General features: G+C 45.2%; 1 protein-coding gene across 1 annotated transcript in view; it reads right to left on the minus strand.

Moving 5' to 3' along the window:
• Positions 1-27,507, minus strand: part of TMEM132C (transmembrane protein 132C) — a 244,611-nt gene that overhangs the window by 6,172 nt on the left and 210,932 nt on the right. Inside the window, exons 6-8 of the mRNA XM_063087724.1 lie at positions 5,430-5,635; positions 3,719-3,992; positions 2,348-2,539 (exon numbers count right to left, since the gene is read on the minus strand). Of these exons, the coding sequence (XP_062943794.1) occupies positions 2,348-2,539; positions 3,719-3,992; positions 5,430-5,635 (672 nt within the window). The remainder of the gene's footprint in view (positions 1-2,347; positions 2,540-3,718; positions 3,993-5,429; positions 5,636-27,507) is intronic.

Below are 27,507 nucleotides of genomic sequence, written 5' to 3' on the forward strand. Positions count from 1 at the left end.
GATGGGGAGTGAGAAGGGATGTGGGTGGCCTTAGGGAGCTCACAGAGGCTCTGGCCAATAACCAGAAAAGATATGGGGCCTCAGTCATACAAGCATACTTCAAAGAGCTTGTGGAAAAATAGGATGAAAATATAATACAATTGTTTCATGGGTTTTTTGAAGACCCTTTGTGCAACTGCAAGGATCTGGATTCTACCAACAACATAAGTGGGTGTGGAAGCAGAATCTTCCCCAGAACATCCAGGGCAGAACCCAGCCAGCCGATACTTTGATTGCAGCCTCGTGATGCCCTGAGTGTAGAGCCTGGCTGAGCCCACCCACAGCACTGTGAGCTAGCAAGTGGGTGTTGTTTTCAGCTGCGAAGTTCATGGTGGTTATGTGGCAGGAGATAACTGGTACACCCCTGTGTGCTGGGAATCATCACTCAGTTCATCACAGCCCCACCACTCAGACTAGGTGGCCATGTGGGTTTTATATATCCTGCATCATTGTTTATGCCACCAGCTCAGCCCCTGTGGGCACTAGAATGTGCAGCCCCTGAACTGAACTGACATCCTGCACTCTCTTCCCTAGAAGCATGTAAACACCTTGGCGATCTTGCCTGTACCGTCGAACATCACTGTTCTGTTTCCACCACCGTGTCTCCCCTTTGCAACACTGTCATACATATTCTCACAATTGCATATTGGGGGATCTAACCCCTTTTGCTAACCCTCTAGGGCCCAGGCTTGTCCCAGTCTCAGTAGGGCAGCTGCTCCAGCATTTCCTAGTCCACAGTGAGTATTTAATTTGAGCTTCCTCTGCAGTCTTCCTGCCTTGTCTGGCTACAAGTCACTGGAGGAAACTAGGTATGAAGCAGACTGCTCTGAGCCAAGACTGTGCCTGCTCTTATGAGCAGCTGAGGTCCTGTGTGCTGCCTCTAAAATGGTGGTAATAATAATGACATTCATCCTCATGAAAAGAGCTAACCCTAACATAGCACTGCTCTGTGCCAGCCACTGTTTCTAGTACTTGACATAGTTAATTCTAATTTAATTCCCAAAAGGACTCTTCAAGTTAGGTGCTGTTACTCCCTCTGTAAGGATTAAGGCACAGCTGCCCTAGGTCACATAGGTGGTAAGGGACAGAACTACGATGCCATCTGGGCATTCTGGCTCATAAGTCTGGGCTCGTCTCACAAGTATTTTCCTAATGACACCATCGGAAGCAGAAAGCCCTGCAGACAAGGCAAATGCCTGTGCAGCTTGTCAGGGTCAGGTGAGCCTGTCCTGGATTACTTTTTCCTCCTCTCTTCCAATTTCTTGTCTTCCTGCTCAATTCTGAGAGTCATTCACTCACTCAACTAATGCTTATTGAGCACCTACTGTGTGCTGGTACTGTAATGGGCACCTGTGGTAAAGCAACGAGCAGGCATTTGTCTTCCAGAATCTTCCATTCAGTGGAGGAGAAACAAAATAAATGAGCAAATACATAATGGGCCACAATAATCAACCATATTGTATATTGACAAAATAAAATAAAACTAAAAAGAATTATTATTATTAATAAGTAATTATTAAACAAAAAGAACACAAAAAAGCCATCACACCTATTTCCAGACGTTAGAATCTTTCCTAGCAATACTCTCTCCATCCTAAACAGACATGAGGTCCATTAATATTACTAATAATTATTAATAATAAATCATAATAATTTTTGTTATAGTTATTATTGTCATAATTTCAGATGACAATGAATACTATGAAGGAAACAAAACAGAGGTATAGGAAGTGCAGCTGTAAGGAGAGGGTCTTAAAATGAGCAGGAGACACACTCAGTGGTGAGTCGAGGGTGGTGTGTTCCAGGCAGAAGGAAAGGCAACTGGGAAACTCCTAAAAACCCCAAGGGGGGCAGTGCCCAAAATGTGCTGAGAGAGATTGAGAGCTGGGGAAGTTGAGGTCAGAGATGGAGACAGGGCCTTTTCATGCAGGCCTTGTGGGAAGTCGAAGGAATACAATCTCTTTCTAAGTGCAATGGGACGTCATTGGTGTATGTTAAGCCAGCAAAAGACATGCTCTGATTTATAGTTTTAAAAGCTCACTCTGCTCTTGAGAGGAGAGAAGAGTGGAGGGCCGTAGGAACGGCGGCAGTCAGGAGACCTGGTGAGGAGGCTGATGAACGAACCCACCCTTGGTCTGCGTTGCCCAATAGCTATGTGGGTAAGACAAATATTTTGGTCTGCAATGATGTAGCCTCTCTTCTGGAATGTGGTTCTGCAAGCCTGACCCTGTCCTTCCTTCTCCTTTTGCTGAGTCAGGCATAGGGGCTGGCCCTGCTCCCTCTTGACTGCTGGTGTCTGGCCCCCTACCTGTTTGGGAGTTCGCAGCAGCTCCTCAGCTGTGGCCACAGCCGTGATGACCTTGCTGTTCTCTGTGTTGGGGTGGAGGCTGACTGACAGCCCAGCCATGAGCTGGATGGCCAAGTCTGTGACCGACACTTTGTCATCTAACACAGTCACTGTCTTCTCTGCCAGGATGGAGTCAGACAGTGGGGACAACACCTGTGGGATAGGCAGAACACAAAAAAAGCCATCACACCTGTTTCCAGATGTTAGAATCTTTCCCAGCAATACTCTCTCCATCCTAAACAGATCTGAGGTCCAGAACACAGCACACAGGAGGCACACACCTGCTTCACTATATACTCTGGCCCATATTGTATCTTTGTCAGAATCAGATAAAGTCACTTTTCCCTAAGACACTTCAGTTCTATCTGTTGGAAAATTGACATAAATATTAAAACTCATTCTGTCTTTAAAAAGGAATGACCCCTCCCATTTAGATAACATACTCTTGTACAGTGCACAACCTGGTTAACTGTACATGGTGATTCTGTTGACTAGATTCAGGAAGAGTTTCACACAAACTGACTTTAGAATTTAGAATCACATTCTAAGTGAACTATGCAATTAACTGGGGAGAACTAAATTGTGAATAGTCCACTCCTCCCACCAACACCAGAGTGTATCCTCTGCTGAAACATTGCTTTCTGCCTCGTCTCATAAGCCAGATATTGGGCATGAGATGTTCAGGTGACATGATAGACAGGTACTCATCATTTCCACCTAGGGTGTAAGAATCCAGAATGACATTCCAGAAAGGTGGAGTCAGCAGTGTGGGACCTGAAGGTTTGAGGAAAAGTCCTCCATGCCCCACCATCTGTCCTGAAATCCTATCATTCTATACTTTTCTTTGAGCGAAAGATAGGCAGTAGGAGTTCAGGGAGAGTTGGTTGAATAAATAAATAGAAGCATGATGGAGTGACTGAAGGAAAGGAGTGAGAGGAAGAATCCACGCTTCCTCGCCTGATGACTGGTAGAAGCAGCACATTGAGATGAAGGCTGTTTCCGAGAGGTGGAGGAGGAAAAAGTCTGGAGAGAGGGTACTGAGTGGGAGACTGAGGCAGGATGGGGAGTGTTGGCAGGTGGTGGGATGGGGATGTGCCATTGAGAGTGGAGCTGGGGTGTGCAGCACCCACCTTCTCACTTCTGTTTGGAAGGAGATTGGAGCTCAAAGAGCTGGTCCGGGCTCACCTCTCTGTGTCCCTATGATGCCATCTGCAGCCATCATGGGGTCAAGGAATTGGCCACTGTGACCTTCAGCCCTTGTGAATCCCCTACCCAATACTGCACGGCATGCTGCGTGCTGCAGATACAGAAATCCCGAACTCCTGCTCCTACCTGGATGGTCGTCATCCCAACCTCCCGCCCGACCAAGATCCTGCTGTCCTGGAGTGTGGCCACGTGAGGCTCCTCCAGCTTCATGAATTCTGCGACCAGGTGGGTGATGTCGAACTGCCAGTCAGGACTAAGCAGGTGGCTCAGCTGACCCCACGGGCCTGCACCCTCAGACACAAACTGGGTGAGGACCCGCACGGTGGCACGCTGGTACTGCAGGGCACAGCCCCGGCCCCGCCGCTCCTCCTCATCCTCATCCTCACTCTCTCGTGTGGGCCTGTGGGAAAGGGAAGGAGCTCTTAGATCCAAGAAGAGGGATAGGCAGGAGCCTGTCTCAACCTCAGGGAGACAACGTTCAATACGGGAGCCCCACGACCACACGAGGAGCACCAATTCCATCAGGTGGCAGTGCAGAGGGTTGCACATCTCTTTCTTGAATGCATTGATTGACAAATGAAACACTGAAGATCTAATATTTACTAAGCCTAAGCTATCCCACACATGGCTATATATATTTTAATTTAAATGAATAAAAATTAGATAAGTTTAAAAATTCAACTTCTCAGCCACAACGGCTATAGCCCAAGTGTGCCATATTGGACAGGGTGGTTCTAGAACATTCCACCACCATAGAAAGTTCTATTGGACAGAGCTGTATCACACACTTGAGATGTGCCAAGTCCCTCTCTAAGCTCCCACATGTGTAAACTCTTTTACTCTCATAACACTGTGGAGCAGACCTATCACTTTTCTCACATCCAGATGAAGAAACCAAGGCACAGAGAGGTTAGGGAGCTTGAGGAATCTCACAAAGCAAGTGAGTGGCAGAGCTTGGCTTGGAACCCAGAGAGTCTCAGTTCTGCTTTCTTCAGGGATGTGGAGTGAACCCATTCTCTTGGCCACTCATGACCACTATGAGATCTGTAGGACTGGCGAGGCTCTTAGCTACCCTCCCCTGATCAGCCCAAGTTCCTTCAAGCCCTTATGGCATTGGACTCGGTGTCTCACTGCGCTCTTCTAGGGCACTCTCTAGTTTGTCCCTTATGATGAAGTCCTTGGTTCCTGGGGGACTGTCAGGAAATAGCCCTGATGGTTTGGGAGGGAGAATTCCAGGCAGTAATCCAGGAACTCAGCAACAACCCTCACCTGGCAAATATACGCTTATGTAGGGGGCACTGAATTGAGAAAATGAGAACCCAAACTCCTACACATGACAGTCCGAGTTACACCAAATAAATTAGAGATGTTTTAAAAATAGTAACCCCACAGTTCAGTATAAATGCAATTAAATTTTATCCAATAATTTAATCTGCACAAAACAGTTAAAGCTTACTGTAATCACAAAGCACAGAAGAGAGAATAAACCAAACTTCAAATTCCCTGGGGACTGAGGGGCTAGAAAAATGTGCTGCCTGTGTCACATCATTTTAGGCAAGGTGCTTGCAGGAGACAGCCTAATTGGAGCCCAAGTGTCGAACACACACAACCTGGGTTTGACACCGACCTGCTGTTCAGCAGCCTTTGTGCCTGGCTGGGTTATCCTAGAGCCCTGCCTTCTCAGAGGTTTGTTGATAGGATTGAGGGAGATGTAATCGACATGGTAAAACCAGCACCTACTATGTGCTGGGTCCTGTATTGGATCTTTTAGTGTTAAGGTCAGTGAATAAAGCTGTTGTTAGCAGGACTCTAGAGCATCTCCCTGTTCTGGGCTCACCTTTTACTGGCCACAATGGGAATCCTCCAGCCCTTAATCTGGCTGAGCTCCGTGTCAGAGACTTCGATCTGCAGAGGTAGTCGGGGCACCCACACGGTGATGTGCAGAGGGGCACTCAGGTACTGGTACGTGAAGTTCACCACTGCATCCATCTTGCCTTTTATCTCTTTGCCATTGACAAAGACATAGTCGCAACGGTCAGACACCTGCAAAGACAGGGGGAGGGGGTATGGAGAAGAAGTCCATGGGGCATTGGAGTCCTCCCTTCTTTGGCTTGTCTTATTCTCTTGCAAAGCACACATGCTTAATTCAGATTCCTCCCAATGCAGAGCCTGAGACAGAAATTTGGTGCAGTCAATTTAATTGGGAGGTGACCCCAGGGAGCAGGGGTGAAGGAGACAGACACTGAGGAAAAGACAATGGGAAGGTGCATTTTTGGGGCTGCTACTGTGACCTCTGAGGCCTCATGAAAAGCATCCAGGATTGTCCACCTGAGGGATATGAGGCAGGAATATTATCTACCAGCTCCTGTCTCCCACTGGTGGAGGACTGCCCCAGCCTGGTACAGAAAGCCGCTTGAAGTGAGACTTTGCAATCAAAAAGTGAACTTGAACTTGCACAGTCCAGCAGTGGTGGCTGAGGGATTGTGATGTGAGCACCAGAGGTGTCGGCACCCCAGGTTGATGTCTGCTCAGAAAGTCAGCCACACCCACCCCATCCAGACTCCCAGGATATGAAGGGCCTGTAGTGCTGCCTCGTCCAGCAGGATTCTCACAATTCCAACACTCTCCCTGCCAGTCACATATGGTCCTGATGACACCCAGGCCTTGGCACATGCGGTTCTGTCTGCCATGACTCCCTGGATTGTTGATATGTTTGCATTATGGTTGCTCATTATGTGAGTGGTAGAACCACATGAGAGACTACCAGCCTATGTTCCCTTCCTCTGTATTCCTCCCTTTCCTTTCTCCTTTCTAGCAGGTTGTTGCCTCAGGAAAGGGACAAGACAGAGTAGAAAGAAAAACAAACATACAGAGAAAATAAAAATAAAAGTCTGCAAGCATCTGGCTCTTGTGTTCCAATGACATTCATTCAAAGATGAATCTATATACAGACTCATGGACATTCCCAGCATGGCAAGGAAATAGCAAAGGCTCCTGTGTTCTCAGGAAGCAGGAAGGGGCAACATGGATGAGGATGAAGCCATTGCAGAGGTAACTGTGCTGACTGTGGCTGATGAGGGATGATGCCCTAGAAACTCTGAACAGAGACTAGAAGACTAGAAGCCCCCTCCCCCCAATGCCTCAGCAGGAGTTAAGCCCTCTGGAAATTAGGCAGGGATTCTGTTTCTGTCATCTTAATGAACTGAAAATTGAAAACAGAAACCAAGTGTGTTATAGGGAAACAATATAACCCGTCTTGCATAGTCGAGTTAGTGGGATGTGATTTAAGTTGACCCCATGTGTCCATATCATCTCCTAAACTGTAAAACTCTTGAAGGAAAAAGGTATACCTTATCCATCTTTGATTTCTTGGTTCCTTGCACCAGCTGCTCATGAAGCAGGAGCTCAGCAAAGGGGATATTGAATGGATGGATGAATGGATAGATGGATTGATGGACAGATGGATGGATGAATGGGTGAATGGATGGACAGACGAATGGATGGATAGATGGATGGATAAGAGAGATGAAGAGATGTAAGGATGTATGGATGGATGGGCAGATGGATGAACAGACGGAAGGATGCATGGATGGATGGACAGACAGATAGATGGACAGATGAACAAACTCATATATGGACAGATGGATGTATGCAGGGAGAGATGGATAAACAGGGCCCTCCTTTCACAGGGATTCCTGCTTCAGGACAACCATTAACAATCTTGGGGTTGAGGGGAGATGCAAAAAGAGACTGAGAGGAGATGGCACCCCAAATAGTGAAAACACAAGAAATTAATTCTTAAGATTCTAGAAAGCTCTCAGGCAGTGTTTCCTAATCTTTTGGGGGTCACTGACTACTCTGAGAATACACATAAAGCTAATTCTTGCTAGAGGAACGCAGACACTCAGTTTAGCAAAACTTTTCAGAGTTGATGAAGTCACTCATGGGCTCCTCACATGGCACTTGCATGCTAAGCTGTCACTGCTGATTCTCCTGTCTGGATTATGTACTCTGGAAGGAGTGGAGTCCTCTTCTGGTGATCTGTGGACCCAGCCAAATAACATCCAGTGCTGAGCAGTGAACTCTTGTGATCCGATCACCTCTCTGCCCAGATTCCAGGAACTCTGGATGGCCACGCTGGACCCAATTTTCATCTTCGATGTACACTTGTGTTTGCAGGGGCAGCTGTGTGGGCTGGGCTGAGAGAAGTTCCTCCATCTGCTGGGGACTGTGACAGGGAGCAGTTGGGAGGGGAGTACACGGATGGACCTTCTCACTCATGGTCAAGAGTGGTTTAAAAATGTTTACATGCTGATTAAGGATGGAAAGCAATTTTAGTGGCTGTCCCAGACTTGTCATTAGCATGTAAACACTACCCTGGATCTGGGCAGGCATTAACATAATAGCCCAGCAAGAGTTATATCAGTAATCACTTCTTTAATCAATGTTGTAATTTACAGACCATTGACTTTTCTCATTTATTACCTTTCTGAGCTCTGCTGGGAGGGAACCTGGCTGCTCCAGAATATATAAATAAATAAGAGGAACACCAAGGGTATGTAGTTGCCGTGCATGATAGAGCCATTGTCATCGCTGTTCCTGAAGGTGTCATAAATGCCGGGGGAAGTCTCAGGATGCATTAATCATCTCCTAAGTGGCTAGCAGAGAGGACCACAGTATTACAAAATGAAATGGCTCATCTACAAAAAAGGAACCGAAAACCCCACAGGAATCTTTTTAGTCCCTTGGCTTCATTTCTCAGAATCTTTTCCATCTTTCATTGTGGGTAAGCTGCCCACTGAGAAAACTGCCCACTGGACTCTGCTCCCTCTGTCATTTCAGCTATGTGGGCTGATTGCTTGTTGGCCACAGAGCCGATCATTGGTGTCTGCCCTGGAGGGGCCATGGGGGATCCCATGTGCTCTGGCTGAGCAGCATTTGGTTAGTTGTCATATTCTGTGGTCACTCAGGCCTTGGCAACTTCCTGAGGATATCACCTGCCTCCTAGGGGAGAGTCTGAGGGTTCTCTCCAAGGGGAAAGCAAAGGAACTTGCTGGTCAACCACTGATGTCCAGTGGGACCTTTGGTGACCACGACTGCTGGGCCACCCCAGAGTCTGATCCAGCAGGTCCGTGTTGGAATACACACTGGCATTTCTAACCAATCTCCACATGGTGTTGTTGCTTCTGGTCTGGGGACCACAATTTGAGAACACTCCTTGCATCTTTGCAACCCTCTCATTATTGTAGTTACTAGCTATGATGCTTTAAGAAACATCTCTGTGCTCACAACACCAAGAATCCTATCTCTGGATATCCGACTGCTTATTCAACCTCTCCATGTGGATCTCTAATGAGTATCTCAAATCCAACATGTTCAAAAATCAAATGCCTGGTACAGTTTTTTGTTTTTGTTTTTGTTTTTTTGCCACTTAGGGGACTGGAGCTATATCTGGGTTAAGTTCAGATGCAGGAAAGTCGAATATACATTTCTTGTACATCCAAGTTTGTGTACCTGCTCCATTAACACAAAGTATCAAATGCTCTTATACAAGAACGGTCCCTTGTTTTACATTGCAATGTGTGTTCCTATCATTTTCATACTTAGTCTTTTCTGGAACTCTGCACAGTAATTTTGACCCTATTTTGTGGGTGAAAACACTGCTCTCAAGCTGCCTTGGCCCTCATTCCCTGGGTCCATCCCAAATGAGCCCACTCAGACAGGCTGCACCTTTCTGAGTCCAGATGGGGAACAGATGGTTCATGCAACCGTGGAACTTGAGGAGAGCTGAACAAAGGGACTCCTTACAAAGGTGTGGGTAGGGTCCAGGGAAACTAGTGTCTAGTGGCAAAGCACACCAGAGTTAGAGGGGGGTACAGGGTTGAATAGTGTCCTTCAGAATTCACGTCTACTCAGAACCTCAGAACATGGTCTTATTTGGAAATAGGGCCATGGCAGTTGTGATTTGTTAAGGATCAAGATGAGATCATAGTGGCTTAGGACATGCCCCCAATTCAATGACTTATGACCGTGTAAGAAGAGGAGGAGACACAGAGACAGCCACGTGAAGATGGAGTCAGGGACTGGAGCGATGCATCTCCAAACCAAAGAATGCCAAAGATTGCTGGCAGCTGCCAGGACTGGAAGAGGCAGGAAGGATCCTTCCCTATGGCCTTCAGAGGGAGCACAGCCCTGTCAATGTTTTGATGCTGGACTCTGTACTCCAGAACTGTGAAAGGGTAAATTTCTGCTCTTTTTAAAAAAAAAAAAATATTGAATTGTAATTGATTATACATATTTTTGGGATTCAAAGTTGACATATGTTGATCAAATCAATATTAGTAGCACATATATTGTTACGAATAGTACTTATTTTTTATGCCACTTGTCCAATCTTTCCCCTTCTCCATCTCCCTCCTCCTCCCCCCTCTAATTACCCTAGATTTCTTCTCTCCTTCTGAAAGAGTAATAGTTACTCTGTTGATGTGTTGCCTGGATGATCTGTCCAATGCTGAGAGGTGTGTTCAGGTCCCCCAATATTAATATAGAGCAGACGCTTCTGTCACTCTGGAACGGGCTTTGTGGAGAGAGACATCCTCTTCTTTTCTTTGGTCTCTGCTGGTGACTTTCCTTGTGTCAATGCACTCAAGTGGCTGGCGGACCATCTACGTGGTGGTTGTTGTATCAAGTTGCTTTTGCAGCAGCTGTGGTTATTGTGGTGGTTGTGGTGGGCCACCCCCATGAAGATGATGTTTTTGGCATGCTCCTTGGCACTGGCAGTGTGCCTGGTTGTTGGGGGGGTGTCTGTTCCCCGGATCAATACCTCAGGATCCTGGGTGGGCCCCAAGGTGCTGGCAGTGTGCCTGGTTGTGGGAGAGGGGGGATCCAGTCTTTGGATCCATGCCTCAGGTCCCCAGGAGGGCAAATTTCTGTTGTTCTAAGGCACCCAGTTTGTGGTAATTTGTTACGGCAGCCCAGGACAGTACACAAAGGGCTCCAAGAAGTTGCTATGACCTGCCAGGCAAGGTGAGAGCATGCTCACAGACCCAGCATGGGCACCATCATGGCAGGAGAGGATGGCCTATGGGAGCTGTGGCCTTGCTGGAAGATGCAACCACTGCCAACCCATGGCCAAGCAGGAGGAGCCTAGGGGAACACATGTCCTGACCTTACTCTTCTGTCGCCCTTCTGCATCTGCTGGTGCCTCTGATGGCCTAAACCCAGTGGGAAACTGGGGGAAGACTGAGCCAGTTAAAACAATCCACAAAATTTAGCTTCCCAGGGCTGACAGCTGGAAGGGAGGGCAAAGGGATGCAGAGGGACGGATAGGAATACACAGCACAGGGGCCTCATTTCAGCAACTGTCCATCCTCCTAATCTAGGACAATCAGTTTTAAGAAATTTTGAATCATAGACAAATTTCTGGGAAATTCCTGAAATGATGTGCAAGCTCCTCCCTTATGTGCCCTGTTATCTTTCCTAAGCACCTTCTACAAATCTTTACCTTGTTCACTCTGCCCCAGCCACTGGCCTCCTAGCTGGTCCTTGTACACACAAGCCATGCACCTGCCTTAGCATCTTTGCACGTGCTGTTCTAGCTGCCTGAAGGCTCCTTCCCCAGTTGTCTGCATAATTTACTCCTCATCTCTCTCAGATCTTTAATCCAGTGGATCTCAACCCGGGGCAATTTTGACCCCTGGGGACACATGACAATCTCTGTAGATCTTCCTGGTTGTCATAATTGGGAGGCAGAGTGCAACTTGGCATCAATATCCTACAATACATAGGACAGTCCCCCACTACAAAGAATCTGGCCCAAATGTCAACAGTGCCAAGGTTGAGATACCCTGCCTAACTCAAGGTAAACATCTCAGGGATCCTTTCTCTGCATTTCTATTTAAAATTGCAACTTCGCCGAACCTCCCTACCCACTTCTTTGTTTGATCTTTTTCTTTGTCACTTGCTGCCATCTGATACACTGTGTATTTTACCTATTCACTTTGGTTATTATCTGTCCTTCCTCACTAGAACATAAGCTCTAGGACAACCAGGATTTTTGTCTGTTTTGTTCAGTGTGGTATCTCTAGTGTGGCACATTATAGGTGCTCAATAAATTGGTGTTGAAGAATGTATGATTCAGGCTTATAAACTAGTGGTCCTGGGTAGCATTGGGCCTGCACTGTGTTTTAAAATTAGTTGCCAGCATGAAAAACCATTGCATTTAATTTTGCTACCAGCCTGAACACTGGAAGTATTTGAGTTTTCTACCCTGAACACTTGGGTTGTTGGGGTGGGGCTGGGGGCTGCTGGGAGGGCCAGTGGTCTGACCCAAAGGTGCTTAAACCTTATCAGGACGCCTCCTCTCTTGGTGTCTGCATGTCCTGTGCTTCCCACATCCGACATTCCATCACAGCCAAGTGCCAGGATGTATTTATTTATTATTTTGTTTTTATTTTTGCATCATGTTTCCGCCCAGCAGCATGCAAAGAAGAAAACACATCCTGCCAGGAGCCGGCCTGTGCTGACTTGATGGGGGCTGGCTGCAAGATTGCTGGAAAACAGCACTGGGACTGTCAGGCAGGTCATTTCTTCATAAGAACAGCTGATAAACAACACTTGGTTCTCTCCATGGAACATTAAATGCCCAGAACTGGTCATCCCCAAGTTAAAGTGTTGCCAAGGTAACCACGTGTGGGGCCTTGGTGGGGGAAATGTGCTCAGGGATCTGGGTCACTGAATACTCCCTATGCTCAGAGGACATGCAGGGCTGCTTGCTGACCCAGTGCCCTGATGCCCACCCACCCACCACACACACACATGCATGCACACACACATGAGGAGATGGACTTTCATTGATGAGTGCTTGCTTTATAACAACATCAGCAAACATTTATGCAGTTCTTACAGCAACCAGGCATCTTTCTAAGAGGCTCACATGGATCATCTCACTGAATCCTCACCAAAAACTATCTTTATCCTACCCATATCATCAAAGAGGAAACTATGGCACAGAGAGGTGATACAGCTGCCCAAGATCACACAGCTGGTGGTCAGTGAGTCAAGATTTAAACACAGACAACTCTGCTCTTCCCCACGATGCCAAACTGGCTCTGTGTTGATGGGGCTGTGGCTTTGATTCTTCTCCCTTCTCTTCCATCATGGGAGGAGTCTATTTCTCCTTCTCACTGATGCCTCTCAGCAAAGACCAAGCCCAGCCAGGCTCCCAGGCTGAAGTTGCTCACCCAGTGCCCTGCAAGCACATATGCAGGGATAAATGATGATTGGCTTAAACAAGTGGACATTAGAGTTACTTGTCATACAGCATAGCTGACTTAGTTATTCTGCTAAGAGACAGGGTGAAGGGGATCCTGTAACTGTCCAGGGCTTTCATGTTTCTTCTCTCTTCTCCACCTCCCATGCTCCTTTTTTATCTTATTCTATTTTCTCTCCTCCTCAGGCAGAGGCCACTGGCAGGGATTAGCAGAGCCTTGATCCCAGATTTAGGAGGCTGCCTAAAGGGTGCGGGAAGTCTCTCTGTTACAGCTTCTTGTCCTGGAGGAGCCACAGTTTGAGTGACATTTGCCTCGACCTGACTTTTGGGGTCTACTTTAGAAACCCCTTCCTTTCTCTGTCAGCCCCTGTTCTCCCTGTCCCGTGGAATCTCTGGCGCGCCTGGTGTCTCATGTACAATTCACCCTTCCCCTGCCACTGCCGGAGCTGAAGTTTTACATTTTAAGGAGGTCTCTGCTGCAATTTCAGCAGTTCTCTCATGACTAAAGTGCTTTCTACCTACTTTTCTGACATCTCTGGAAGAGAAGGAAAAAGAAACAGGCAGAGAAAAGTCAGAGCTAAGCAGTATTTCTAAGACAATGTCTGCGCCCTTCCCTTCTCTTTTATGTCCTGCCCCTTGCAATGATGGCCACATGGAATTTAAATGGCTAGGCAGAAATTTGTTCTGTGATAAATCACACTTTATCCAGTTGTCATTGAAAAATGCTGCCAAGACACCTCGGGTTGGGACTGCTGTCCACTCGGGGGGTGCTGGCCGTGTCGGGTGGCTGCCTGGCCCTGCTCAGGGAGGAGGGGGGCTGGCTGGCTGACCACCCCACTTGGGCTGATGGGACAGGTGTAGCTGCTGGTCGGGGCAGTCAGTCCCAGAGAAACTTCCTGACAAATGGGCATGCCGCACTGTAGGCTGCGAATGCTGTGGCAGGAACTCACAATTTCATTTGCATTGTGCTTGGTACTTTACTACTCTAAGATTCATTTTCTTCATCTGTGAAATGAGCATTCTTCCAGCAAACACTTCCTGTGCTCCTACTATGTGCTGGGCATTTCCAGCCAGCGTGGTGTGAGAACAGATGATAACAGGTAAAGAAGAAAATGACTGTGAAAGATAAGTGCCGTGATAAAAATGATAAGGAAACACAGTTGAGAATGGGCATGGAGAAGACCTCTCTGGGGAGCTGGTGTTTAAGCTGAGCCCAACCTCGTAGGAAGGTGGCAGTCCTGCAAGATTGGGAGAAGAGGGTTTCAGAAAGGGAGAATCGATGAGGAGACTGACACTTATTAAGTGCCTGCTGAATGCCAGATTCTGTTTTAAGGGTTTTTGTGTGTTGAGTCCTTTCATCCTTTTACAGGTGAGGAAACCGAGGAACAGAAAAGTCAAATAACTTGTCCATGGTCCCACAGCCTGTAGGAGCTGGAGCTGGATTTGAAAGCAACCATCTAGGTCCAGAAAGTCTACCCTTAACCTCTCCTTTATACTGTGTGAGGACCTGGAGGTTTGGCCTATTCTAGAAACAGAAAGAAGGTTGACGTACAAGGTCAGAGACAAGCAGGGAGGGGCATGCAGCGCAGGGGAAGAAGAGCATCATGGACACATCAGGAGAAGTCAGTCAGAAAACCTACATGTGCAGAATTAGCCTGGTTACCGCATGTATCAGGTGTGCCCCACTAGCCTGTGGCCAGGCAGAAACCTGGGGCCCGGCAGGCAGGAATCTGCAGAGGGTCAGGCAGAAGGAACGTATTAGCCCCAGAAGTGTGTTCACAAAGAAATTTGAAGAGACGAGTGGGGAGAAGCTTCCAGAATGACAACCTTAATCAGATCTGACCGCCACATACTCGCAGTCTCTCCCCTGCAGCTCATGCCCTGGTCACCCTCTGAACCATCTGACCACTTTCTTCTTAATAATGGCTCTCGAGATGCTAAAGCTCTGGGATGCCAGGCTCAGGGCACAGCGCTGTCCTGCCAATGGGAACTGTGCCTGTCACAGCTTCTCTGCGAACCCTCAGGCTCGGAAGAGGTCCCGGCGAGAGGAGGCAGATTGCAAAGGCAGCTGCTGCCACCTGAACACTCGTGCTATCTATCACCTGTGCTGTCACTCGCTGGGTGTGAGGGGGAAAGGGATTTGGGGCCAAACCAGGCAGCAAGGAGGGACCTAATCCAGCCACATGGATTGATGCAGGAGTTTTGGGAGGGACACAGTTGGAGCCCCTGGGATGAGCCCTGCTGGCTGAGATGACACCTGTCTTCATTCCAAGAGTTCAGGGGAGTTGGTGAAGCTGGGAAGCTGATGGGTTTGAGTTTTGAGCATGTCCATCCTGGAGCTGGACCAGGCCCACCCATCCTTTTGTTCCTGGGATAAACAACAGGAGCCTGAAATACTTCCGCTCAATGCCCTGCTCATGACTCCACCCACATTTCTGCTCCCCTCTTACCCACAGTGGTCTTTCCCTCAGTCACATCCCAGCTTTCACCCCTCCCCCAAACAAACAAACTTGCAGCAGCTTTTCTTTGGAATTGGACTGAAATCCACACTGCTCACCACGTGATCTGCAACTGGCCCATCCCTCTGGGCTCATCTCAAGTCACCGGTCCCTTCTCACACTCTGCCCAGACCTTTTGGTGGATTTCTCTTTATTCCCATTTTAGGGCCTTTCTGCATCCTGTTCTCTCTGCCTAGAAACATTCTTCCCTAGATTGTGACAAGTCTGGTTCCTTCTCTCCATTCAGGTCTTAGAACAAATGTTACCTCCTTAGAGAGACTTTCCTTGACCTCTGTAGAGTATCTGTCTGTCTGTCTGTCTGTCCATCCACCCATCCATCCCTTCATCTATCTATCCATTCATCCATCTATCATCTGTGTACCATTTTTCTATGTATCTATCCACATCCGTCCATCCACCCATCCAATTAAAAGACAGAATAGCATACTATTTTGAGCATGGATTCTGGACAAGACTCTTGCTCAGGTCTTGGCTCTACCATTCACTTGCTGTGAGCAAATCACTTAACTGCTCTGTCTTTGGTTTTCTCATCTGTACACTGGGGTAAATATAATGCTTATCTGCAGGACTGCTGTGAAGACTAATGAGTTAGTCTACATAAAGCACTTAGCATATAGTCCCTGTTAGCTATTATTCCTTGTCTATCTCTAATAGCCAGGTGCTCTATTACTCTCTTTTACATTATCTTATTTCATAGAACATATAGCTGAAATTGTCTTGTATTTTTTGCCTGTTTATTATTTTGCTGTTGATTTTCTGTGTCACTTTATTACAATGTGAGCGCCACAAGTACCAGAACCTTCTGTGTGTTTCACTGTGGGGCTCCAGTGCCTAGAACTTTACATGGCACATCGGTGCTTAATAGATGTTTGTTGAATGAATGAATCTCCATTCCTGCCCCCTCTCCCATGGATGTGTGTCATAAATTTACTCAAATCAAATGCTACACCAAGTTCAAATTTCATTTCCAACAAAGCCTTTCTTGGTCTACATAGAGCATCCTCTCTTTGGAAGTGGCAGTTTTGTGGTGAAGTATTTATCACTATGAACTGTTCTCTAACAGGGGACCACCTGGGTCTTCTCAAGAAGATCATGTGTAGACACAGCCTTTAGACTGTCTTGGACACATGGCAGTATGCAGAAACATTTGGTGGCCAATTTCCAGCAGGGACAGCTCATGTTTCTGGCCCTAACTGTAATCCTACAAGTGTATAGTCAGAAAGCCCTGGGAAAAGAGCTTGACTCAAGCCCTCAGGAAGCCTTGGCATGAATAACTCAAAACCTCTGTTCCTTCTGAGGAGTTGCTGTATGGTATGTGTTCTTGGTTCACTAGTGTCCCCAAATCTTCATGTTCACCTGGAACCTCAGGATGTGGCCTTATTTGGAAATAGAGCATAGCCGGTATAGTTAAGATGAGGTCACACTGGAGTAGAGTGGGTCTTAATCTAGTATGACTGGTGTCCTTATAAGAATAGCACAAGAGAAAGAGACAGACACAGGAAAGACAACCATGTGAAAATGCAACCAGAAAATAAAGTGATACCTTTACACACCAAGGAGTACCAATGGTTGCTGCAAACACAAGAAGCTGGAAGTGGCAAGGAAGGATTTTTTTCCTAGAGAACTTAGAGGGAGTGTGTCCCTATTCACACCTTGATTTCAGACTTCTGGCCTCCAGAACTGTGAGAGAATACATTTCTGTTGTTTTAAGCCACCCAGTGTGGGGTACTTTGTTATGGCAGCTCTGGTAAACTACTGCAGTGTACAATCATACCACTCCCACTGGGACTGACACTGCACTACTTCAACAGCTTTCCCTGTCAGCTCTTTTCTTCTCATCTTTGTTTTCTGATTTGGGATCACTCCATTTATGCTTTCTACACTCTACGGTGTTAATTGTCATGCCAATGATCCTAGTGCCTTCCGCAGTCAATCACAGGACCAACACCTTCCTAGGAGAACTGCAGAACAGCATCTTGCTGGAAGACTCCCAAGGAGCATTCAGACTCTACCACTTCCTCCTGCCTCTCAGCTAGGTTAGGGCAGATGACCTATAAAGTCATCAAGAAAAACCCACTCATGGGTGGGGCTGGAGTGGCCCAATTTCCTTAACCCAGGAAAAATTTAAAAACTGGAGGAAGATCCTGGGACAGAGAAAGTTTGGGAGGCAAAGAGTAAGGGGCTGGGAGAAGAGAGGAGCCCCTGCTGCAGTAGTCCAGTAGAATTCTCTATGGCTACAGCCCTAGTTTCCTTGGGGGGGGGGGTGTCTTTCCCTCTCCCATTTTATCTAGAGACTGGACTTAAACTCTACCTCCAGCCCTAAGAGTAAGATCATGTAACCATGAACAAAGCCAATCAGAGCTTCATGTTCCTCTAGCCACAGCGATTGGCTCAGGGGTCAACCCATGATCTGAGCTGGATCAATCAGATGCAATCTCAGGAAATATTCAGGCAAGGCCAGGCCAAAGAAACATGCTCTCTTCTGCTAGATCTCCACCTGTAAAGGGATGGTCTGGGAGCTGCCTGCAGCCATTGTAGAACAGGACAACTTGTCTGAAAATTCAATCAGCACAGAGGATTCTGAGCCAGGAGGAGGAGAGTCAGAAATAAAATACTGATTATTTCATTTGAGCCCCTGGATCCAGCCATCCCTGAAGCCAGGGAAGCCTCTTACTATTCAGATACAGGAGCCATAAAATGCCCCTTTCTTTCTTAATTTGGTTTCAGTCGCATAATCTGTTAACTAAAATCATCCTCTCAGATATAAGCGGCAAGTTCCCTGGATTTCTTCCCCAGCCCAGACCCATCCATGCACAACTCTTCCCATCAGAATCTCAGCAACATGCATGAGAGTAGACAGATAAAAAGGCTCATTCGCCATTCAGCTTATGCTGCCCAATCATTATTCATTCTCTACAGCTCAGAAGCAGAAGAAGTGGGAATAAAAGTGGAAGTCAACTGGGAGGTAGAAGCTTGACTGAGTTCCAGACTTACTACACACTTGTTATTTTTGCTGCCCAGAATCCCCTTATTCTATTTTCTGTAACAGTTTTTAAGATACTTCCAGGGGAACCTACATATCCCCATGCTCAGTCCATGGGCTTCAGTAGGTCTTGGCCTTGGCTATGAGGTTGGGAGGTGTTCATGATACACCACACTCCCTTGGCTACAGCGATTGGTCCAGGAATGGTCACACAGCTCAGCCAGGCCCGATGACAAGAAGTTCTGAGATTTGTGACAGAGTGAATGTAGCATCTCATTTCTGCTGGACATGAACCTGGGAAGCTGTGGACCCAGAGCATCCAGGGACCTCCATATGGGGTTGGGAATGGCACTTTCGCAGGCAAATACAGAGCTGAGAGGTACAGAAAAATTGATTTGTGAATCTACCTGTGCCTGAAGCCAACACTGCCCCAGACCTTTCATTTATAAGTGTTTCTCCTCCTACTTATGAAGCCAACTTGAGGGTCTTCACCATTCAGTATCTGTACACTCTTTGATAAAGATATGATAGGTTGGCATAAAGTGCTGCTGAGACCAAACCCTTGTTCTCAAATTGATGTATCTCAGTGGAGGAGTCAAAGAGAGACAGAGATTATAGCATCTGGCAGGAGAGAAAACAAACATGGGAGGAGAACTGTTTTCCAGAACTAAATCTTCCTAAAGGCAAACCAGATACCTGAGTCCCAATCTGGACTCTACCCCTTGCTTCATGGACCTGGCCAGAAACTCTTCATCAATGCAAAGACCAGCTGCAAGACCCTTGGGGCTTGAAAACCTCTCTTCCCATTTAAGCAAATCCAGATGGAGCCTCGCTTGGCTCAAGTAGAATCTGACTCATAAATAAACAATCTTATCTTTTGCAGAAGTCTTTTATTAGAACAGACTATTCTTTGTAACTCAAGGCAGAGGGTCAAAACAACCTGCACTTTCCAGGCCACTTCCAGACATTTGCTTTTTGCCCACCAGCCCCAACCAGGAATGGATGTATGGCACAGCTCCTACCAGTCAGAGGCTTTGGGATGATGGAAATGTCCCACAGAACTTTCTATGATGATGGAAATGTCCACTGTGTGTGCCCTTCAATATGGCAGCCACTGGCCACTTGTGACTCCTGAGCACTTGAAACATGGCTATAGCAACTGAGAAACTGAATTTTTCATTTTATTTAATTCTAAGTAATTTAAATAGCCACACCTCTTTAGTGGCTACCATACTGGACAGCACAACTTTAGGTAAACAGCAACATGCTCCCATACTTGCCTGAGCCCACTGGGAGCATGAAGCCATTTGGGCCTGGTGGTCAGGAAGACCTAGGTTTGAATCTTGGCTCTGCTGCTTACCAGCTGGGTGACCTTCAGCAAGTCACTCAAATTCTCTGGGCCTCAGTTTCCTCATTTATAAACTGAGGCTTACAAGAGTGCCCACCTCATACTTTCTAGAGTGATCTACTTAAACTCCAAACCAGAATATCCAGCAGTGTCCTATTGCTCTTAGAGAAAAAACAAATTTTGAACATAGATGACAGACTCAAGGCCCTGCATACTTTACCCACCTTGACTTTCACTCTTCTCCTCACTTCTCATGCTCCTTTATCCTGTCTGTTTCTCCATTCCTCAAACATGCAAAGCTTGTTCATATCCCAGGGCCTTTGCACTTGCTGTTCCTGCTGCTTTGAAAGTCCTTTTCCAATCTCTTGGCATTTAATTTTCAGCTTAAATGTTACCTCCTTAGAGAGGCTTTCCTGACCATTCACCTTAAACTAGCTGTGTGCTATCTCTCCTTATCTCATAACCCTATTGGTTTTCTGTCCCCAGACACCAAAATGAGACATGTGGAGCCAACCAGAACCCAAAACAAACCTGGACCTCAGCCCAGCCCACCAGCACCCCAAGGCAGGGCTACTCCAGTCATCCATTGAGGGAAAAGTCAATGGTTGCTGTTGTGAGTGGCTGAGTTTTTGGGTTGTTTTGTTATGCAGCATTATCACAGCTATAGCTGTATAATACTCATCAAGCTTTCCAATTATTAAAGAAAGACCTACATCCACCAGCTAATGCAGCATGGAGGACTCTCTGCTTTTAATGGTTATCTCAGCTCCCAGAAGAGCTAAGTTAAACTGCATCTGGCAAGACCAACTTTACTAGTACTAGTGGACATTTATTGAGCACTTACTGAGGGCCAGGCATTTCACATGCCTTTTTTTCTCTTAATCTTTGAGTCCCATCTATGTGATATGTCTCATTATCTCCATATCTAAGATAAGGATACTGAGGCTCAGAGAGGTTGACCTCCCCAAGGTCACTCAGATAGATGGTAAGTGACAGAAGAGACCCAAAGTCAGTGGCCCTTACTTCTATGCTAAGCCACCAACAGGTGTTTTCATGACAATGAGAATCCTTCCATGGGAGACTGGGGACCCTTTGTTGTCTGCTCAGTCTAGGGCAAGGCTTTTCAACCTCAGCACTACTGACATTTGGGGTCGGATAATTCTTTGTTGTGAGGGTGTCCAGGACATTGCAGGATGTTTAGCAGCCCCCTTAGCTTCTGCCCACTAGATACCAGTAGGCCCTGCCCCAGGTGTGACAACCAAAAACATCTCCAGACATTGGCAAGTGTCCCCTGGGGGGTACGATCCCCCCCGGTAGAGAACTGCTGGTCTAGATCTACCCAGCTAGTAAGAAAAGTTAACATGAAAGCCTTGTCCTATATGCTTTGCATGCATTACTGTTAAACTCACAATGATTTGACGAGGTAGGCACAGGCATTCCCCTTTTTGTAGATAGGAGAACTGAGACTCAAAGAAGAACTTGGCAGTGGCTGAAGTTCTTCAACACACTATTGAATCGGCTTGTTGAATACCAGATGGTGGGGATGGTGGCACCAGAAGAACCCTTCCTGGAAGGAACTTCCTTGCTTTGCATTGGGGATCCCACACCCAGAAAGGGGTTATGGCCAGGTACTGCTGGATTCCAGGAACTGCTTTGCTCTCTCTGATTTTCTTTCATCTGAAAACCAAATGGCTCTTGAGGATAAAGACCTTCCAGCATTTCTTCTAAAGCCTCTCGGGTATGAGATGCATGAATGGGAAACTCTCTTCTCTCTTTAAGAAGCCTGCCCACCTTCCTATTGAGGTGGGGGTTGTCACCCCAAAGTACTAAGTCCTGCAGACTCTTTTAAAACTTGGGGCTCTTACCAAAAAACATTGCTCTCTCAAGGACTCAGAGCTTGTAAAATCAATAGTTGAGTTTGGCAGAGAAAATTTTAGTGCTGACAGAAGCCTGAGTTCAGGGAAAAAATAAGGCTGTTGCCCCGGAGAGGTTGCTCTCCATATACTGGAACTAATGTAGGCACCTCCAGTCACCAGGGAAAAGCCAGGTCAGCGAGTTGCCCATATGCATTATGTTTAGCTCTGCACTGGGATCCATTAGCTGGAATTGTGCCCTGGAGGTCAGACAGGCTGCAATGGAAATTCAATAGATGAACGTTCTCTAATGAGGCTTTAGATTCCAGGATCCCACCCCATCGTGGGTGTGGCTCCTGGGAAAGCACTTGTAGGGTTGAAGACCAGGGTGGGGACACCCAGGAAGCACAGGGAGGGGCACCCTGGGGTCAGCCACATTAGGATCAGGGAATATGCATAGAGAATTTCTCAAGTAGGGGGTACACAGTCAATGAATGGCAGGTGTCAATAGTCATTATTTCCCCAGCTTACTGGCTCAGACGTCCCCTCCTTGGAGGCCACCCCTTCCAAAGTTTTCCCCACACCAAGCCCCTCTCTAGAGTGGCACTGGTTGCATTTCCTCATCAGATCTGTGATGTTCTCCTGCCTGCCTCTATCCCGGGATGCCAGTCTCCACAAGGGCACAGCCCTCCCCTCTTCTATTTAATCACTGCCTCCCAAACTAGAATGGTACCTAGAAAATGGCCGATACGTCTTTGTTGAATGAGCTGTTATGTGATTTGTGAGAAACAGGGACTGGATAGTTTCAAATCTAAGACAGCACAAGTGAGAAAACTGCAGCCAATTAATCTATGCCACATCATTGGCTACAAGACACACCTTCATGTTAAAGATATTAAAATGTAGACACATGTAGATTAGACACTCTCTGAGGTTACTTGGACATTGGAAGTGCTTGTCTGTATTATATGTTCTTCTTCATCTTAGTGTTCGTGGGGCTATTGTTGACAAGTTACTGACCTTCTCTGCGGTGTGCTGCTGTTTCATGTCCTGAGTGTGGATCAACCCAGATGCTGATGTCAGAGGCCCACATCCACCCAAGATGTTATGACTCCTATTAACCTATGCACTAGACACATTGCAGACTGGGCTCCTAGGCTCTCGTAACTTTTTTTTTTTTTTTTTTTGCACTGCATGCTGGCCTGGCTTTATTTTCTAAATGTCAGGGATACTCATGATACATTGAAAAATGAGAGGAAGAAATGGGTAGAAATGTATGAAGGCTATGACCCTGTTTCTGCAAAAAAAACTATGACAGAAAAACCCTTATATGTGTATGTTGAATATATGTATATGTAGACATGTTTGTGAGTGTCTGTGTATGTGTATGTAGATTTGCCAATAAAAAAGTTTGTCTCAGGACCACTGGGGGTCCTGAGAGACATGGGCTGTGGGCCTTAGCCCCACCCCACCGTACATCCAGGCCAGCAACAAAGCCAGCTAAGGCCAGGGATGCTGAAAAAAAAAGTGTGACTTATCTGGTCATGTCCTTCACCAAATTTCTGCTTAAATTTTTAAATTCATTTTTAAGAGTTCCTTTTTGCAATAAGGATGTTAAATTAACCTTTGTGTGTTTAAGAAAAAAGTTGGTGGCAAAAAAATAGTAGGTATGCTATGTCCCCATTCTTATAAAATTACATCACTCTATGTGTGTCATTAGGTTCAGGGAGGATTACTTAAGATGGTGCCACCCAAAGATACTCAAAATGGCACTTCCCGTAAATTAAAGACAAAGGAACTCATAACTGCAACAGAACGCCATGCCATTGGTCCCCTCTGAAGCCCTAATTTACATACTAAACGAACCAATAATTGTAAACCTAAAAATCACCTAATTAACATAAGGCCTCAACAACTCCCATTGGATATTTCATTTAACTCCTCACTAACATAAGCTATAGCCAATCAGAACAATACAACTCACCAAAAGAAGAAATATAAACCCAACCCCTGGGGGATAAGGCAGGCTAGGTCTTGCCTACACCTCCCTATGCTGCCTGCCTGGGACCCTGTGCTGCTTCCTGCAAAAATAAAGCCTTCCAAGCCTGATTTCTCCTCTCAGTACTAGTCTTTGCTAATTGTTGACCTTTCAAGTGTGTCAAAAGAGATGTGTAAGAAATGAATGCCAAGATGTTTACAATGATTTTCTTAGGATGGTGGCAGTACGTAATTCTTTCTTTCTTAGAGTTTTCTGGAGCACTCAGTTTACTTTTAACAAATAGTATGCATTACTTATATAATCAGAAAGAATACCTTCAAAACTATTTCAGGGTGATTTTAAAAAGTTCACAAAAATGAATGAAACAAAACAAAAATGTGTATCATCACTTAGGTAGTTAATCCTGGCTGGAAATGCAAACCTGAATCTAAATGAAGGGAAATATCAAGAAACCCCAAATGAGGAATATTTTATTTAAAAAGTTTAAAAAGGGGCTGCATTCCTCAAAGAAAATTTGGTGTCTTAAAAGACAAGGAATGCTAAGGAGCTGCTCCAGCTTTGTCAACAGCTGGGGGTATCAACTCCAGATTCATTTCAGGAGGCAATTTTTAGTTTGAATACTTTTATTTCCCTAAAGATACTGATTATATTCCTGAAAATATTAGCAATGGGCTCCATGTCAAAATCATTTAAGTGTAGCTAAGCGTTGCTATGCAAATGACTGTAGTGGTTTGTATTTGGGTTTTGTTTCCCTTCTGGTTTTTGTAGGCTAAAAGAGGCTCTAGAAAAGTTATTAGTGCTGGAGGTGTTTTTTCAAAGGGTCACATTTATCAAGGGTCTTAGATTTTAGGGGACTGGCAAATCAGTGATTAATACTAATGATCAGCAAGAACCTGTGCTGTGCGATATGGTCACATATGGCCACATATGTAGCTACTGGTCACATATGAAGAACTTGAAATGGGCTAGTCTGAACTGAGTTTTAAGTGTAAAATACACACTGGCTTTCAAAGACTTAATGTAAAAAAACGTAAACTATCTCATTAATGATCTTTATATTAATGATGCAGAAATGATAATATTTTTAATATAATGGGTTATATGTACTGCATTATTGAAATTAAATTTGCCTGTTTTATTAAAACTTTTAAAAATGTGGCTATTAGAAAATTAAAAATTATGTAGGTGTCTCACATGTTTTTATTGGACACTGGTTTAGAACTTCATCCTCTTTCTTCTCCTCCTTTTCTGGGCTTTGTGGTCTTTCTGGAAAGCACTCTGGAGTCAGGGCCACCTCTAGCCATATATCACCTTTTGGTGAATTAGGAAAAGGAGCTCCTTTTTTGAGACACTTTATCTCCAACAGTCAAGAAAATTGTCATAATATACAGTTGTTGTTGGAATGCTTTCCTGCCACTTACTGGAATATTGTCATAATGATTTAGTGTGAATGTCACTCTCTGATGGTAGCACCAGGTGCAGTAGACAACATAGCCTGGTGTCTCTGCTGGGGGCGGGGGCTGCAGAGAAGTATTTTTCCACACCATTCCTCCACCTCAATCATTTGCGAGGTTCTCTTCTGCTCATACATGGAGCTTTCAACACCAGAGTAAAGACTGATTGCTGTCAGACTCTACTTGAGGAAAAAAAACCCATTCTTACTGGGATGCTTTTTTTGGATCTTTGTTTTTTCTGGGTGTGTTTCCAAGGATTGCAAAAAATACAAAGAAAGACCAAATGCTTAATTTCTGTCTTGGAAAAGCCTTTGCATTTTCTTATTCTTTGAGCAAACACTGTGGGTATATTATCATGACAAACATTAGTGGGAAAGACGAGGAATTAGAGTCCTTCCCTCAAAAAACTTAGACTCTAGGGCGGGGTTTCTTGGGGCAAGCCTTTTCTGGGAAAGGCAAAATGGTAAATATTTTAGACTTCTGGGCTATGTGGTTTCTGTTACAGCGACTCAACGGTCCGTTGCAGCACAAAAGCAGCTATAGATAAAAACAAATTTGAGTATCCGTGTTCCTATAAAACTTTATTTACAAACCAACTCTTGCTCTAGAAATGTGGTTTCTAACAGTTGCCCAATAGGTCAACCCACACTGTAAGTATACTTTACTTTTCGGTTTTTGCCCATTTAAAAAAATTACAATTGGTTGTTCACCTTGAAAAATAAGTGTTTTTTTTTTTTTTTTTTTTTTCATAAAATCCAGGTTTCCAGCTTCTTTTGAAAATGTAGTAATACAGAACTTACATTTATGCATGGCCACAGTTAGTTGCAGCAATTTTTTTTTTTTTTTTTTTTTTTTTTTGCTGGAAAAAGGCAAGGAACAGAAGATTGGTTGCCCTTCTAGAACAAGGCATATCCAATTTACCACTTCACCCATTTAAGTCACCTGTTTGGCTACTGTGGGCATTTAGGGTTTGACCCACGGTCCAAAGCATAATTGATGGTCTGTTAATGGATGAGTAGATAAAGGAAATGTGGTATAGATGCACAATGGATCACTAAATGGTCATTAAAAAGAAGGAAGTTCTGTCATTTGTGACAACATGGATGGACCTGGAGGGCATTATGTTAAATTAAATAAACCAAACAAAAAGATAAATACCACATGATCTTACTCATATGTGTACTCTAAAAAAGTTGAACTCATAGAAGTAGAGAGTAGAATGGTCATTACCAGAAGGTTAGGGCATGGGGAGTTGGGGAGATGTTGGTCAAAGAATGCATTTCAGTTAGATGGGAGGGATATGTTCAAGAGATCTAGGGTACAATATAGTGACTGTAGTTAATAACAATGTATTCTGTTCTTGAAAATTGCTAAGAGAGTAGATTTTAAGTGTTCCCACCACAAAAAGGAAGATAAGTGCTGTGGTGTGAATGCTCCTCCAAGTTCATGTTGGAACTTAACCCACAATATGGTGGTGGAAGGTGGGGCCTTTAAGAGGTGACTGGATGGTGACGACTGTGCCCTGGTGAATGGATTGATGGAGTAATGGATGGGTTTATAGTTTAAAGAGTTTTCAAGGGCTTGGCTCTGATGGCTCTATAAGGAGAGCGAGCGAGCAGATTAGCACTCTCTTGCTCAGGTCATTCTCACCATGTGATACCCTGGGCTTCACGGGACCCTGTAGAGAGTTCCCAACAGAAGAAGGCCCTCATCAGATGTACCCCTTGGACTGTGGACTTCCCAGCCCCCAAAACTGTAAGAAATAAATTCTATTTCTTTATATATTACCTGGTTTCCGGTATTCAGGTAATAAGCAACAGAAAATGGACAAATGCAATAAGTATGTGAGGTAATGCATATGTTAATTAGCTTAAATTAGCCATTCCACAATGCATACATAATTCTTTGTGTGTGTGTGTGTGTGTGTGTGTGTGTGTGTGTGTGTGTGTGTGTGTGTGTGTGAAAGCCATTAATTCTCTGACCAATATAAATTTCTTTTTTAAATTTTAAAAAATAAATTATTTTAACTTCTCAGTATACATTATAGTTGATTTTCGTGTCCCTTTACCCATTCTTCTTTCCCTCTTCCTCTCTCCCCTCCCCCCCAACTACATCATATCATATCTGTTCACTTGTCTTCACAAGCTCAAGGAATTGTTGTGATTATTGTGTCTTCTTCCCCCGCCACCCTTTATTTGTTTGTATATTTATTACTTATTTATTTATTTTTAGCTCCCACAAATAAGTGAGAACATGTGGTATTTCTCTTTCTGTGCCTGACTCGTTTCACTTAATATAGTTTTCTCTAATTCCATCCATGTTGTTGAGAATGGTAGTATTTCATTCTTTTTTATAGCAGAGTAGTATTCCATTGTGTATACATATTTCAATACAACATGTATATGATAAATATATACAATTTTATTTGTAAATTAAAAGAAAAAGAAAGAGAGAAAGAAAGAAAGAAAAACAGAAAGAAAGAGAGAAA

Source organism: Cynocephalus volans, chromosome 2 (genome assembly GCF_027409185.1).
Source record: "Cynocephalus volans isolate mCynVol1 chromosome 2, mCynVol1.pri, whole genome shotgun sequence".
Classification (NCBI taxonomy): Eukaryota; Metazoa; Chordata; class Mammalia; order Dermoptera; family Cynocephalidae; genus Cynocephalus; species Cynocephalus volans.